The sequence below is a fragment of the Dysidea avara genome, chromosome 3 (assembly GCF_963678975.1).
Source record: "Dysidea avara chromosome 3, odDysAvar1.4, whole genome shotgun sequence".
Taxonomy (NCBI): Eukaryota; Metazoa; Porifera; class Demospongiae; order Dictyoceratida; family Dysideidae; genus Dysidea; species Dysidea avara.
This window is the reverse complement of record NC_089274.1, coordinates 28,753,627-28,771,141: the sequence shown is the minus strand read 5'-3', so window position 1 is coordinate 28,771,141 and position 17,515 is coordinate 28,753,627. Positions and strand designations below refer to the sequence as shown.

The following is a 17,515-nucleotide window of genomic DNA, read 5'->3' as shown; positions in this document are numbered from 1 at the left end:
TCTCTACAGGGTGTATGACTTGTTTATAGCTGAACTCTCTTCAGTGTGACTTGTAATGTTCTGAATCTCTACAGTGATATATTTGTAGCTGAACTCTCCACAGGGTGACTTGCTTCTTGCTGAACTGTCTATAAGATTAACTGAACTCCCTACAGAATAGCTTGTAATGTAATAGAATTATATAATGGAGTAAATAAATTAGCCGAATGCTCTATTAGGGTGACTGTTCTATTAGAGTATCTCGATCTCGCATTTGCTACACGGAGTTGGCTTTCGAATCATAACTCAGTGGTTTGTAATCCGATTCTTCTGTACTACTGCAAGGACTTTCTATGAAGATTATTCCAGCTATACACCGATTTTCAGCTCATTGCTCTAAGCGATTTGCCTAGTAAGCGTGAAAACTAATACTTTTTTATTCATAAAAATCGATCGCGTAATTGTGACACAGGTTGGGTTTTGTGTCATATCTCCATGGTCTTTATCTCGGTTCGTTTCAAACCACCATAAGGCACTCCTACGATGGTTACTCCATCTACATAGCAATTTTCAACTCATTCCATGAAGCGGTTTACCCTGTAGGCTTGACAACAAATCGATCTTGTTTTACGTGAATAATCGGTCATAGCTCCTGAACCATCCATCGGATTTGCACCAAAGTTAATGCTAGGATTCGCCTTTGGACACCCTTTCTGTGTGCCAAATTTCAAGGTGATCAGAGTATGCGTTTGCATTTTATAGCAATTTTTGTAAGTGTGCGAAAACACGAAGAAAAAAAAACGAAGAAAAAAAATCGAAACTTTGGCAGCTCGTATCTCGGAAATGGCTGGAGCGATTTCCTTCAAATTTGGAATGTAGACTCCCCTGGCTGGCGGGCAATGCTGTAGTACATTTAGTTCCAATGGGATAAGGAATCACCAAGATACAAAGGTGTGACAATGACGTTTTCTTTCTTCCTGTCAATAAACCCACGGTGTGGTGCGCCGGCTTCTTGGGCCGCACGACATACTATCGTGTGTCTTGATCCTTTGTCGGTCACTAGAGAAAGGCTATAAACAACTCTACTATGCTAAACTATGGTGAAATACGTGTGAGTTCATTTACTTTGTGTGCGTATGTGTATTAGTGTTTCGTGTAGTGCACATCAATTATAAGGCATGCTATATATCATATGAACTATGTCTACTTTGGCGTATTACACTTATATACACCCCAACTCTGAAGTCAGAGGGAATTCACTGTTGACAACAAAGCCTTGAGTTTCATCAATAGTAAATTTCCTCTGACTTCAAAGTCAGGGTGTACGTATATAAGTGTAATACACCTTGTAGCCATGGTTTATATATTACATATAGCACATATCCACTTACCAACAGAAATGGGCTTGGTATATTCCATTGCCACAGTAAGCTGTGAATGATACTTTTCTGTATAATCTAGTTTATCAAAACAAACTTTCATAGCTTGAGAAATTTTACTAAATGGTGAACAATATTTATTTTTGCCTGAATTAGCAGCTTCACATATTGCTTTCAGCTCAGAATCATGACTGTTGCAGTGTTCCAAATCTGCTTTAGTCACAGCTCCTTCAGTGAGATTAGTCAATAACTGCTTCATCTCAGTGATAGCTGCATATACTATTTTACTGTTGCTCTTCAAATCATAACCATTGTCACATCCAACAACTGCAAAAGGATACACAGGTTTAAATTGCTTATGATACAGGTCAAATACATAATTCTTAATTGTGTAACATAAGTAGTATTGATGATGACATACAATAAATTTTAGTGTACTTACTAAATATTTCAATGAGGCTTGGCCAAAATTTCCAAGCAATGAGCTCTTGCACTTGAAGTCTTTTTGAAGAAGAGAAGTTTGGGTAGGTAGTATGCAGAAGTTTATTCAACACAGCTAAAACTTTGTTACACAGGGTTTGGTTTTTCACTAGTGAGCGAAGCTCTTTCAACACCTCTGTGTTACCTAAATCCTATACAAAGAAATGATGTTATTTACAGTACACTGAGTACATACAACAATACATTGGACACATAGCTAGTCAAAGGTTGCATACAGACTTCTTCAATGTGCAATATCAATCATGTCATTTTTTAGTGAATATTTATAAACTTGGTCAAATTAGCAAAGTGTACTACCCCAATGAAATATTCACTGCATTAATAGTGTATTTGTGTTGTATTTGTATTGAGCTTTGAATGTGTGAAAACTGTGGTTCCAGTATAATGCACATGCACTTCTCTGTTGTACACCCTCCTGGCTGTACGACACACTACATGGTGTATCACGTGTCTTCATTAAACTATAAGTTGTGAAACTTTTACTTGCTTTGAAACTCAAGTTTATACCACTGTGCAAAACAATAACTTCTTTATAACTGACTTAGTTTTCTATAGCAATTATAATAACATGTAGTTGCATAGAATTAATTTGTATGGTTTGTTGCATTGTAGAATTGGGAGATAAGCACCTCTACAAATTTGGCTAATTAATGTACACTATAGCATAAATGTAGCCTGTAAAAATCACATTAAAATGGAACTACAGTGCAGGAACTGCTACATAAACAGCATACCTGTTGACCAACTTGTTGATTATCATCTATTAGATGGTTCAAAATACAGGACGTGACCATATCATGGGTCTTTTCATCAATTTCTGTCAAAACTGTAACAGTCTCTTTAACCTAAAATGTAAATCCAATGAATTACAGATACAGCATAAATTTGATAGTGACCCACTGAGCAGAAACCTGACTATTTCACATTTTTCTTGAACTTCTGTAGAGGAAAAACATCCAATGTGCTGTTAAAGTTCAGCCTTATCCAGTGAACAAGCTTGGAGTTGAAGTGATTCTAGTTGAGCTTTCACTCAGCAGTCACAGTGATTTAATTACGTATACAAATTGGAGTACTTGTATACTACTATCCTACGCTAACTATGCCAAACAATTCAAGTTGTGCATTTTAGATAAGCCAAGTTTTGAAATCAGAAATCAAAGCAGACAGTAAAGAAATCGCTGCAATGATGTTAACATTACCTAATAATAACAGCATCATCATGCCATCATCATTACAGCCATTTGCTTCCCTACACCTTGGATTTTACAATTTTTATTCTGGCTTTTAAAAACATTGTTTATAAACTTGCCTTTTACATAGGAATCATTTCTTTGTGTGTTTGCAAGTCAAAAGCCAGCCTACAACTAGCTGTAGATTTGGAGATTGCTTTAAATAAATGATCTGTCTTTTTCTGTTCCTAGTAGTTAAGTTTTGTAATTATTCAGTTGTTAAACACCAGTAGAACCCATTGAAAACACACCCATAACTTCAGAAACTCACCAAACCTGTATTTGTACTAGCAAATGAAACCACATATGTTAAGGTGGCGCTAAAGTAATAACGCGCATTCTTGACAACAATCTGCTGTGTCTCAACATGGTCTCAATTTAAGACATATTGAAAGCTAGTACTTAATTTTGCATACAAATAAACTATGCATACAGGAATCTATCATTCGTAGAGAGTATAAAGCGTAGAACTGCTCTCAAACCAAGAAATCGGTGGTACTTAGTGGACCACAAAAGACGCGTTATCTCTCAATAACCTCAAGTTTTAGCTCCAATACTTCACATGATGAAAGCATACTATTACAAGAATCATCCTACGTATCAATAAGTGGAAGCGATTTACAAGTCGAAATATATGGCGTTTAAAAGCAGATGATAGCCTTGTTTCACCGTTAGCACCAAGCGAAGAAGCCATAGAATGGACATATGATATACCGATACGTAGAATTATTCAGACACTATTGCTTACCATTCATACGAGGTTTCGTGGCTGTTCAACCCGTGTCTACAGAGAAAAGATAATGTTTGTAACAGGCTGTAAGGTGAGTCGAAACAAATAATAATTATTAGTAGCGCTTGTTTTCACGTTGTCAAGGTTGTCAATTTGTTGTAAAGGTGAGTTACATTCCACCTGAAATGTGTAACAGCAGCTGCTTGTTGTTTTTGCTAACAACTCACCTGTTATTCGTGGCTGTTTTTACGCTTGGTAAGTTTATTATGGCACCACAAATTGCGTAGTATATGATATGTTACGTCATATGTATTTGCTATGGCTTCTTGTGCGCGTCATTGCTTTATCGCCACCTTAATCACTAAAGGGTTACGATCATGGTGCTCTGTTCAGCAGCAAAATTATTCATTACAAGTGTGGCTATATCTAACATTAGTACAAACTGGTGGCAGTCAAATGGCTACCCACAACAGTATAATTATTTTAAAATACTAGAGCTCAGAAGTCTACCAAACTAAGAACAAGGAGGCATGGACCTATGTTCCTGCTGCATGAAGAACAATTTGGTGCTATCATGAATCACGATGGTGGTTTCATAATAGGGACCACCCATGTTGCTATTTTTTGTAAAAATTCTAATACAACAGACACCTAAAAACCACCTTAAACAATGTCCTTCAACTCAAAACAAACCTCTGGTGCTTTTTTGCAATGAGTATAGGTTCACTAGTAAGCTACGGTACTGCACAAACGCAATGTCGCACTTGCGCGCACATGAAATTTTGCTTGATACTTTAAAAATCACTAATTAAGGGGCGTGGCAAATGTTTCGCTTGTGATCCTCATGAGCGAAAAACTGCTATGCTGTCTCGTGAGAGAAACAGTTGCTATGCCCCTTAATTAGCAATTTTTAAAATCTCGAACAAAATTGTGCATGTGAGCGAGTGCGATGTTGCGCTTGGGCAATACCGTAGTAAATATAAAGTGAAAGGAAGCAGTATGTATATTTTAGGCAAAACATAATCATGAACCACAGTACTTTTTTTGCTAAAATCCTAATAGAACGCATGCCTAAAAACTACTTTGAAAAGCATTCTCCAATTCAAAACAACCCTCTGGTGGTTGTTTGCAATGAGTATAGGTCCAATAGTGAGTATCAAGTAATAGTATGCATATCTGTGACAAACTGAAATCATTGTTTTGTTCATCTTCATATTATTCTTTATATCATTACTATTTGTTTACAGATGTACAGCCACTTCTATGTGCTAAATACTATATAGCCATGCTTACTGAGTCCTTACGCATGTCTATGACCTATCAATAAGCATGTATTCCACAGGTTGCCAACCACCCTACGCCTTGCATTGCCATTAACAGTTCCGTATACTAAAGTAGCATAACAATGAAAGTATGGGATTCCATTGTGTGGGCTATTTTAGGCTTTGTCATAGCATTTGAAGCAGCATTCCTTACTCATGTATAGTGTCACTGCATGGTGAGTCCTTCTTCCTGAAAGCACATGATCTCAATTTTCTATGAGCAACCATACAAGTGCACTCTCACACACAGATAGTTCAGATAGTTACCAATAGCACTGACACCAGAGAGATCATTTATATGGATCATTCCATGTCAAATCACCGAGAAATTGTAGGGTCACCTTTCGAATTTTGACGAAACTGGTGTGTTTGTAGTACCTATGGTGCTCATCACCCATTCCAATTTTTAGTCTCATACACCACATAGTTTCTGATTTATGACCACAAATATTTTCTCATACCATGGATTATGCGTGAGAGCTGAAAGCAACGTCCCTATCGTCTCAAATAATCTTCATTGTTACAATACCCAAAGTAAGCAGCAAGTATGTTGCTACATGCTCAATTGAACAACTGACTGGTGTCATTAGCTGGTCATTGTACTGCCTTTGCAAACTATATAAGCTGGCTGCATTGAAAACTATACAACTAAATAAATTGCAGCACAAAGGTACTCACAGGTGGTCACTAATACAGGTTGCACTGTACTTGGACACCTTCATTGTGTAAGACAAAGTTGGCATGGCCTTATTAGCAGTGGTTATTAGAGGTGTACATTCCCATATAGCAATAATAGACTACAAAATTCCACTACATACCACAACATATTTAATTATATCTCTTGAACCCATCGTGGCCCCACCACAAAACTTTTACCAACAATAGACCATAACCTAAGTATTATTTACCAAAAAATTCAAAGACTTTGAAGCAGCACTTTTTGAATTATTAAGGATTAAATTTTTAATAGAGCCTTTTGAACCTTAATTAAATTGATATCCCATAGTTTATTGATTACTTGAACTATCAATTAACAGTCTTTAATTGCTGAAACTTTATCCCATAGTTTATTGATTACTTGAACTATCAATTAACAGTCTTTAATTGCTGAAAATTTTATTTCAAAATATTAACACAGTGGTGAGCTACAGTTGATTTTGTAACCCAAGACAAACCAATTTTTCATGAAATATTCAAAATATTTGTGGTCGTAAATCAGAAACTATGTGGTGTATGAGGCTAAAAATTGGAATGGGTGATGAGCACCATAGGTACTACAAACATACCAAATTTCGTCAAAATCCGAGAGGTGACCCTACAATTTCTCGGTGATTTGACATGGAATGACCCATATTGTAATGAATATAGTTTCCATAAACCATTTCTTTTCTTACAGTTGGGTGGAGTTAGTATTAGTTAAGGTGGCAGTTATCTAGAAGTCGTGGTTTTGAAGCCATGGCAAATGAAGCCATACGTCCTGCTACAAAAACTCTTTTATTGCATTGTGTGATTAGTGTCTATGTAATAGTTAAAATGGCACTACAGTCCATTGCCTTGCAACAAGAAGAAATTTGTTACCACTGTGTGAGTATTATTAAAGAAGACATTCACTAAAGTAAGTAGAGTAGTTTAGAACCTTGTTCATGAGGATTCGGGTGCTTCACACAAAATTTTGGCAGCATATGTGATTTGTGGTATTAGTATGGTATGTCAAAGTGTTAGTATAACTTTCTGCGTCAGTTTTGTCTTGTATAATAGTGAGAGAGACCTCTGTATTAGCGTAAAATAAGCAATTGGTATTTGTAGCAGGGCCGCATGTCAAGAAAAAAATTTGTACTGTCCGTCATTGTTACTGCAGCTTTTAGGTCCCTTCACGGTGGCTAAAAGGACTTCAAAATCCCATAGCTGTGTTTCAGCCTGGCATAGGTTGAAGTTGTGTTGATTGCACCCTGCGTATGCTACTAAAGAATAGATTCCACATTTTACTTTGCCATTAATGTGCAACAAGCTTTGCGTAAACTGACGCCAAATGTATTTTTGCATGCTCTTACAATTGGCTCTATAGCGTCGTTGTTCAACATATAATGGTCATACAAATCAGTATGTAGATAGAGGAAGAGTTGGTCTACAATTTAACAGTGTTTGCTTCAGCGTAGCTCACCAAATGTTTTGTGCAGAATTTTTAAAAATATCTCTCAAAATGGAAATTGTGAGGTAACCGCCACCTTAAAAATTAAAGTTATTTGTGAGTCTGACCACATTTTGTAAATTGGCTTCTCATTGACTATACTCCAATGGTTTTTTCCAATACACATTGTAGCTCCATATGTGCCCATACATATACTTAGTGTATTATACATGCAAGATCAGCTACTCTACAACTATAGGATGTGCATGATAAATCATTCTTATTTGTGGGTGCCACATATTGTTTGCGGGAAGCCATATGCACTCATACATGCCCACAGCATGTGGGAAGGTATAAAAGCCGGAATTGAACGGAACCAATTAGAGCGCACATCTAACAAAAATCGTTTTGACAAGCTTCTACACCATCTCCAACTGTTGCAATTAGGTAAAACTTTGCCTGCAGCCACATTCAAAACTCTTTATGCCAATTTTTTATTTAATACCCAGTAGAATTCTATAAAATGCTCACCATTCTGCATGCTTTCTTTGGCGAATCCTTCCATTGAAGGACAATCATGGGGTAGAATTATTTATTAGTTGTTCTAGCAGGCAAATTACTGTGATATTTTTGTGTTGTAGTGCGTATCCAAGCTTTTTATATCAATTAGGCTGGTTTATCTGAACTTACTATTATTTTAGCTTAGGCTGTAGTGTTTTGTGCAGAGTGATCTGTTTATTGTGAAGAATTGCACATTAGGAGACTTGAAGATAGCATAAGCCAAGGCATAGACTTGTAATAAGTATTCGTGTGGTGGGTGTTAAATAGAAACCACACGTAGATAACTTTTAACATGCTTGTAGGTACAAACAACGAAGATTATCATTGGAATAGCCATTGTACAATAGTTGAAAGTCTTGTACAAGTTGTTGAAAAGCAAGTTTAAAATTGGCGCGTGTCCTAATTGAGTTCCATTCCGGTTCCATTCCAGCTTTTATACCTCCCCCCCCCACAGCATACATTTCTTCAGTGTGGTATACCCAATGGATACAAACTCTACACAGACTATACTATGTATCTCTTCAGTCTGACATTACAATCATATGACATACTCAGTGTAGTCCACCTTGGGTAGCTCTTTCTATAGTGTACAATCACATATGCTGATCAGGAATAGCACATCTCTTATCAGTGTCACTGTAGCACCTTGTGTGTGTGTGTGCTTCCAGTCGTTAGTATCAAAGTCTATAGTTACTGTTATGTCTAACAAGTTTATCCATAAATGGATAGTTAAAAAGTACATAGCATAAGCAACCAATTAACAGAACGTTTATTCCCGCTTCATGTCCCTTCTTGTCAGAACATTCCAGGAGCACGATTTTTGTCAGAGGTATTCCACTTGACTTCGTCTTCCTGTGTACTAGTTTGGTGTCAAAAGATGCTTCCCCTGACCAGTAACAGCTGAAACGTGAAAAGTTGAAGTAACCGTTTATCGGAACCATGGCTCAATTACCAGAGCTCCATAGGCTTGCGTGTTTCAATTATCAGACAATAGTCCAATGGCTGGTCATGGCCTCATGCTGGAACCTCACAAAAATCTGAAAAAATTCCTGTATATTTATGAAGGTCTAACTGACATCCATGCAAAATTTCAGCACATCAGATCGCGTAATGTGTGAGCTACGATTTTTTTTTGTAAAAATGCACACATAAATTGCTTGATAATTGAACACACAATGGTCATTTAAGGGCTCTACAGCATTTAATAGTGGAACAACCAGCTCCCAACCAACTGTATATCCTTCTCTTGGTTCTGTTCTTGATCACTTGGTGGTTTCTAGATACTTTGTAAGGAAAGCATGGTGGCATACTTCAACTTCAGTTATGGAAATGAATATTAGGTTTCCTTAGCCTCTCAACAGTTGGCTAGATGGTAGTACATTATTATGGACTACATTCCCACCAATCTCTGCCTTCATCACAGCCCCCATGATAGGTTATGCCAGTTCAACTGGCAAGTTCGACACCAGTTGTACCGTGTTTTTCTGTGGAAATTTCAGTGACTGCTGGCCTTGATCATGGCTTCCCAGGCAAAACAATCCTGCAAGAACTTTAAGCAAGATCTTGCAAGAGAATCCGGTTATTTCTTGCAGGATTGTGCAGGAACCCTGCAAAATCCTGCAAGAGCTTTAAAGGACCTTGCAAGACTCTTGAGAGAATCCAGTCATTTCTTGTAGGAACTTGCAGGACTCCTGCAGGATCTTCCAGGATTGTTTTCGCTGGGTTGGCTTGTTTCCTTTATTGTTTGGTGACTAACATTGAAGTAAAAATTAAAAGTAGACTGTCATGGACTTTCAAAGTGAGGAATAGAAAGTGTCAGGCTGAACTTGCTTCTTAAAACAACACCAAATCTACAGCACGGGAGTTATACTAACTGTTAACCTTTGTCCATTCCTTTATTAGTAGAATTATAACCTTCAACAAACATAACGCACTCTTTGTCAACCATGCCACTTCTTGGTACCACGAAATTCCACCATTTTTATTAGTATAACACCCATCCGATAATTGAAGCATTTCTGGTAATTGAGCCCATTCGATAAATGATTGCTTACACTAAACTAGACATTTTAAAACTTTAAAATAAGGAATAGGGATCACTGAAAAAAATCCCAGTAAACAAGAAGAGATTGCTGGTGAAATCAACAAGGTTCGTGGTTACACTGAGTAAATCCATTTTGGCTCTTTTGTTAGTATCACTATTGATGCTATATTTCATGAATATTTTTTAAATACGTCTAGTATTATCGTTACTACTTTGTTTCACTCATGTACAGCAAAAGTTAACAACTTTTTTGCAATAAAAAACTTTATTGTCATGCTTACTGAGTTCCTCCCCATGTACATGACTTATTAATACTTCGAAACAATATCTGTTCATTAGCAAATTTGTATTGGTAGTTTTTGAGAAGCTAATAGAACGTCCAATGCTATACACGTCCAGTAGTCCATAGCTATTCACATGACACAAGGTGTTCTCGGAATTTATTAAGCTGGCCTCAGTAAACTATTCTAAAAGTGCAAATTTGGCTACAAAGGCTCTGTTTCTACTGGTCTCACAGTTTATTACCTCCAGTCTTACCTTCATACAAGCTATTGTTAGATTCTTGGTTTAGTTTTCAATGCCTCCCTCTTTGAGTATGGTACCCGGTAAGCAGACTGTCTGATTGGTGCTGCATTGCCTGTATACACACAATAACAGTTCTTCCTGGCACAGCAGTAAACACTTCAGGAAACTCACACACCTCTTGTATTTCACTAAGAAGTGTTCTTTGATAGGTCTTGGTCAATGCTTTCTAAGGGAAACATGTCATCATCAATCGTTGTGCTTTCAGTGACTTCATCATCATCATATTCCAAAGCCATGCCTAACATGGTGCATTTCGGAAGTGAGTACCATTTTTCAGTAAATTAATGTGGTAAGTTCATTTTGTCTTCTATCTGTCTTTTGTTTCAATCTCATAATCCACCTCACTGATTTTTCTCAAGGCTTTATATAACCCAACCCATTGGACTTTCAATTGATTTTTGAGGACATGGTAGTAGAACTAACACCTGACTTAAACATCCTGGGCCTAGTACATGCTGTTATCATAATACGGCTTCTGCCTTTGTTAAACCTTCTGTAAATTACTGTTAGCAAAGGTTGCCATAGCTTTAAGCCTCCGTTGCATCTCCAGCACAAATGTTGCCACCATGATCTCAGATTCACTCTCTCCTGTACAGGATTCTTGGATAACATCTAATGAGCCTGCCACTCTATGGTCATAAAGTAATCCGAATGGAAAGACACCTGTGGATTCTTGTGGTACCTCCCAGTAAGCAAACAGCAAGTAAGGAAAGTATTCATCCCAATCCTTATTCTGCTTGATAACAAATTTCTTCAACATCATAACTGGTAAACCTCAAAAAGTAGTACTGACATGAAGTTTGTCCCTTGATCAGTCACGATTTCATCAGGGATTCCCACTCTGGAGAATAAATCAACAATTCTTTGGAAACTGTAGGAGCTTCTGTACTGGGTAAAGGGATTGCTTCAGGGTACCGCATCACATAGTCACAGATGGTCAAAATATATCTGTTCCCATTACGGCTTCTAGGAAGAGATCCATTGCTATTTTTTGGAAAGACTGAAAAACTGTTGGAATAGGAACCATCTGGGCTTTGGCAGGGTGATTCTGGGTACTCTTCTGGCAAACTTCGCAGGTTCAGCAATAATTTGACATTTTAAAATATCCCTGGCCAATAATACCATTGCAACACTCTGTCCTTAACTTTTGTCATTCCCAAATACCCAGACATAGGAACATCATGAGCAGTTTGTAGTACAAGGGCTCTGCACCACAAGCTGCTCAATAGGATTAGGTTGTGAACCAACAGGACTCCACCTATGGTGAAGTAAGCCACCCTTCTTGTAAAAAGAGACCTGTTTTGTTAGGTCTTCAGCAGTTACTTCATGAACATGTGCCAGCGTATTATCAATCTGTTGCCACTCTCTGATGGTTTCCTTGGAAGCAAGTAAAGGGTCATTTTCATTTGAATTTCCCTGTTCTGTAGCTTGTACAGCCTGCCTCATTTGTTGAGTGCTCCCCTCTTGATCAGCAGAGGTTCCAAGGTCAAGCTTAATGTCCAGCTGCGGAATGTCACTCTCTAAGTCTACACTATCTTCTTGGTGGTTGACTATCTTCTGCACTATCCACACTAGACACTACACTATCCACATCTATCCACACTATCTTTTGTTTGTTAATTAACCCTTTAAGGACCAAAAATTGTGTGCATAGTCTACCCTGAAAGACCACACGTTTTATGATTATTGCGCATTTAGTGTTTTAAAAAAATATAATAAGTTTATAGCATTGACAAAGCCCCTACAAGTGCTCAATTGTATAACAAATTATACTAAAAGACTCGCCAGAAAATAATAAACAACATTATCTAACTTACCAAAGTGTAGAACCAATGTCTTAAAAGCACTAAGGTGAGTTTCAAACACCTACACGCGATCGATTTCTTCGTGACACCATCAATAAAAACAGTCCGCCATTTTAGTTTTTTAAAACCGCATCACGTGATCTTGTATATCAAATTATTTGCCTCTAAATAGTGAGCACTCTGAGCTTTATTTGAAGTTAATACGATGAACACAGCCAAAGTTATGGAGCGATTTCTACAAGGTTAGTTTTATTGTTGTGTAAATATTAAATGTTTGTGAATTTTACACAGGCTTAGTTTTGTGTGATAAGTTGGCCTTATATATCAAAAGAATCACCTATGAATGGCGAATACAATGGCCCCTGTTTCGATCTAATAGCTTCATTTGTTGCGGAGTTATAGCTCTTTGTTTACTGCCAATTCAACCAACATCTTCGATAGCTTGCCCTCCAGACCACATTGACATTTATGTTTGAAGCTCCCTTCATTGCAAGCAAGTTCTCCACAGGTATCACCAAACAACCCATCACTGCAGGCTTCTCCCTTTGGGAACAATTAAACATGAGGTGTCCATGCTAAATTACCACACTGATAGCAGCATTTCTTTCCCTTTTGTATTGGTTTTACTGCAGTCACCCATCATCACTGGTGTTTTAGGTCAAAGTAGTCCCTGACCTCTGACCAGATGGATCATTCCCAGACTGGTAGGACAGGTTTGTCTGCTGGACGGATCACTCCTTTTTCTGGCAAGAACATAGCCATCTGCTAAAATAGCTGCCTTCTCAAGGTGACAAGCTTTTTTTCCTGTAACCAAATTCTCAAGTTCTCTGGAACATCTTGAATACAATGCTCCAGAATTACTAGACCTCTTAAACTCATTGATTGGTCTCTAGTCCATTTAGAGAAACAATCTTCCAGGTGCATCCATTCTCTATAGGATTCCTCACTCCTTTTTTGATCTTTCCAAAACCTCATCCGGTGGGTTTCCTCACTAATATTATAAATGTAGTACAGCCAATTTCACTTCTTTGTAACTATCTGGCCCCAGGCTTGCATATGCTGCCACGGCTATGCCTGTCAATAGCCCTGCCAGTTGGACTGCCCATATATATTCTGGACTGCCCATATATCTTCTGGCCACCCTTGCTGTTTGGCAATTCTTTCAAAATATTAATGCTCCATGTCATCAGAGGGCATCAGCTTTTGCGAAGTAGGCTTAGGCTGTTTACGCTTTATTAAAGGCTCACCAGAATCCTTTCCCAAAAGGATTACCACCTATTCCAGTTGTACAAGTCATGGGTAAGACCAGCAATTGAATATGGATATGTTATAGCATTCTGGTGCCACCATCCATTTACATCGTCTCGATGCTTTACAGACACACGTTGAACATATGAGTTCCTCTACATTTCATCCTTATGCAACCATAGAAATGCAGCAATAATGGGTCGGCTGTTAGCTAGTAAAGGACGAGGTAATCTAGTGACCTTTTGTCCTAAATTTGTCACCATTACCACAAGGAGATCGTAGAGGCTTCATGATCATGATCCTGTTGAACACTTGAAATTTCAGAATCCTTGTGATTTTAGATCCTTAGATCGTTTCATACATAGCTGGTAGGTTAAAGCTGTATCACTTTGGAATCAACTTCCTGCAGATTTATTATTATTATGCGGAGAGAGAGATTATGAAGTTCACTGCAAAAAAATCCTACTGCTGTCACCAAATGTAGCGAAGTCGAGCGCCTAGGCGAATTGATCTTAAGACTTTCTTTCTGCACAGTGAGAGCCAACTGCTCTACAATCTGGCACACTCTCTTTTATATAATGGGTACAACAACATGAATATGAGTGGCTTCTTGGCCAAAAATGTGACTAAAAGTATGGTACAAAAGTAAGGTTTAGGATATATGTTTGGTTATCCTAGCCTAGGTGCAATGTTTAGCATATACTAGTACAGGGTGTATACATCAGACAAATGTTGAAACAGTAATTTAGTATAATTACAAAAACAATTAATTAGTTAAATAAAGTTCAACACACTCTACAGGGTGACTTGTTTCTAGATAAACTCTCTACAGAGTGACTTGTTTCCAGCTGATCGCTGTACAGGGTGATTTATTTATAGCTGATCTCTCTACAGGGTGACTTGTTTCTAGCTGATTTCCCTACAGGGTAACTTGTTTCTAGCTGATATTTCTACAGGGTGATTTGTTTCTATCAGAAATATCTCCAGGGTGACTTGAAGTGTAGTTGAAATCTCTACAGGGTGACTTATACCAATTTACCTAAGTTAACAGAACAGGCACTATGGGAGGCATAGGGCAGACTTGTGCAAGGCGGCCTACCTGGAATATGCTACTGAAGCATTGTACCACCTCTCTGCATGTCATGGGATAGCGGTTTCACACAACGAGTTGTAGCACCTGCCATTCAGCAACCTGTATTGGCACCCAGTGTTTTGATTTGAGAGTTCAACACTGTGATTGCCCAGCTGCAGTGTAGCTATCAGCAAGTCCTGTGTATCAACAAGTCCTGTGTATCAACAAGTCCTGTGTATCAGCAAGTAAACTACACGCGCTTTAAGCCTTAGACTAACCAGCTATCATGCCAAAGACTACACACGTACACCCTCTAACGATGGAATAACTGATGTAACACAATGCACAATTCAACAGCTTACTCGCCTACCTGCAGAAGTCCTCCGTCTTCATTTATCTTCCCGAAATTCATTGTCACCGGGCCAAAAGCTGTGATGGCATCCATCAATGTTGAGAGACATGATGCCAGTAAGAATAGCCACGACAGCCACTCAACCAGGATTATTGTCATCACCTATTAACATCATTGTCCAGTTGTCGCCATTGTCTACAAGTGCCACCTGTATGTCGACATTGCAAGCTACTCTATCATCACTCCTGCCCCCTCAGCCAGCCACCTCAGTAAACACTTCACCGTTAAACCTGCCTCCCGCTATGCAAGCCCAGCTATCGTTACTGATGGCCCAGTTTCTGTAGAATGCCACACCAGCTACTAGTGCTCCAGTTACCAGTACATCAACTGACAACCTTTTGCCAGCCTCGATCATTTACGCTCCTCGCCACCTGCCGACGACCATAGTTCATGCCCCATTACTGCCACTAACGACAATGGCCTGTGCTCCTCTGCAGCTGCCAGCAACGGTCACTCATGCCCAGCTACAGCCAACAACGGTCATCCATACCCAGCTAAAGCCAATGACGATGGTCCATGCCCAGCTAAAGCCAATGATAATCGTCCATACCCAGCTACAGCCAACGACAATCGTCCACGCCCCCCTGCAACTACCGACAACAATCGCCCATACCCAGCTACAGCCGACGGTTGCTCACACCCCTCAGCAGCTACCAACAGCAATTGCCCATGCCCCACCGCAACAGACGATGATCGCCGGCGCTTCCTCCTTGGCAACTTATGCAACTCCTACTCTACCAGCCCATCAGTCATTCGAGATTACCATGCCACCAGTGCTGACTCAATTAAGGCAGAGGACCTTACAAGGTGAGTTCATTGATTTTAGTATGTTATTACATAAGGCCATGTTCCCTGATACTATGGCTGACCCTCCCCATCCTCACAACGATCCATCAAGCGAATATCTTCCTTTGCAATGTGGATGGAGGCCTGGAACCTGTACCTCTCTGTAACAGCTAACCATAACCCAAGCAGAGCACTAGAAATCTTACCTTACCAGTATGTCATCTGCACTTCAAACAAGTTGTTATCACTTAATGCCTGGCTTCAATATGATGCAAAATTCCGTACCCTAGCAGCTTCCCACCCTTCCCTCCGCTGGGATCAAAAATATCAAGACTTCTGGAAGGATGCTCATACTGCCAGCAGCAATGAGCAACATCATTGGCCTTGCCCATATTGCAAATCAACAAGCCATTACCCAGAAAATTGTCCTAAGTCACCCTTTTGTGAGAGCAAACCATCTCATAAACCTCCCGATCCCCGATCACCTACTGATCGCACACAACCAATTTGTGGGGAGTACAATCAGGGACACTGCACAAGACATACATGCAAATACCACCACATCTGCCTATCATGCAAAGGTGATCACCCCTGGTCCAAATGTACTAGAAACCGGGGTAGATCCCCTATGTGAATCTCACCTAGCTCCCCGACGATCACTCACTTTTGAGTGTGATACCGTCAACAACAGACAACTACAAATGTTCAGCAGGCCGACGCACAACCCTGCACAACCCCAAATATGCCATGCTACCTATACCCCTCAAATTGGAAACATGCCTCAGCACTTACAAATATTTATTGACCAATATAACATTCAGGTTACCTATAGGACACCCCTTAATGTACTTACACTCACTCGTGAGCTTGAGGTCCATCCTGATCGCAAGTTTGTGCACACACTTATACACAATCTTACTTATGGCTGTAACATAGGTTACAATGGTCCAGACCTGGATCAGATCAGCAGCAATCTGCAGTCTGCCTACCACCAACCTATCATTCTTGATACTGCAATCGCCAATGAATGCCAGGCAGGTTGAATCTTAGGCCCTTTTGCGCACCCCCCACTCCCTCATTTCCGTTCCTCTGGCCTTGGCCTAGTCCCCAAACATGACAGTGGCTGGCATACAATATGCCACCTATCTGCTCCCCACAACAATAGCATTAATGACCACATTGATCCTAGCTTATTTAGTCTCACCTACTGCAGCATAGACGATGCATATAGAATTATAAACTCGATTGGCCCGGGTGTTCTAATGAACAAAATAGACCTGAAAAATGCCTTCCGCTTAATCCCTGTCCGCCCCCATGACTGGAATCTGCTGGGGATGCAATGGAAAGGGATGTTCTACATAGACACCTTTTTACCATTTGGCCTACGCTTGGAGCCATTCCTGTTTAACCAGTTTTCAGATGCACTGCACTGGATTCTGCAACAGAATTATGCTATCCGCCATCTCTTGCACTACCTCGATGATTTTTTCACAGCAGGTGCACCTGCCTCAAAAGGAATGTGCCAACAACCTCTCCACAATGCTTGTAGTATGTAACAACCTCAATGCACCTGTGAAACCTTCAAAGATAGAAGGACCCACCACACACCTCACATTCCTGGGAATCATAATCGACACAACAACAATGACAGTCAGCATTTCCGAAGAGCATAAACAGGACCTAATCCGCTCACTGCAATCTCTGCTGCACAAGTCATTATGTGATGATGAGAAA

The 17,515-nt window shown here is 39.4% G+C and overlaps 1 protein-coding gene across 1 annotated transcript in view; it reads right to left on the bottom strand.

The window, feature by feature from the left end:
• The window catches only part of LOC136250630 (E3 ubiquitin-protein ligase rnf213-alpha-like), a 407,493-nt gene that overhangs the window by 305,167 nt on the left and 84,811 nt on the right, over window positions 1-17,515 (bottom strand). Inside the window, exons 19-21 of the mRNA XM_066042854.1 lie at window positions 2,594-2,704; window positions 1,801-1,990; window positions 1,371-1,685 (exon numbers count right to left, since the gene is read on the bottom strand). Coding sequence (XP_065898926.1) covers window positions 1,371-1,685; window positions 1,801-1,990; window positions 2,594-2,704 — 616 coding nt within the window. The remainder of the gene's footprint in view (window positions 1-1,370; window positions 1,686-1,800; window positions 1,991-2,593; window positions 2,705-17,515) is intronic.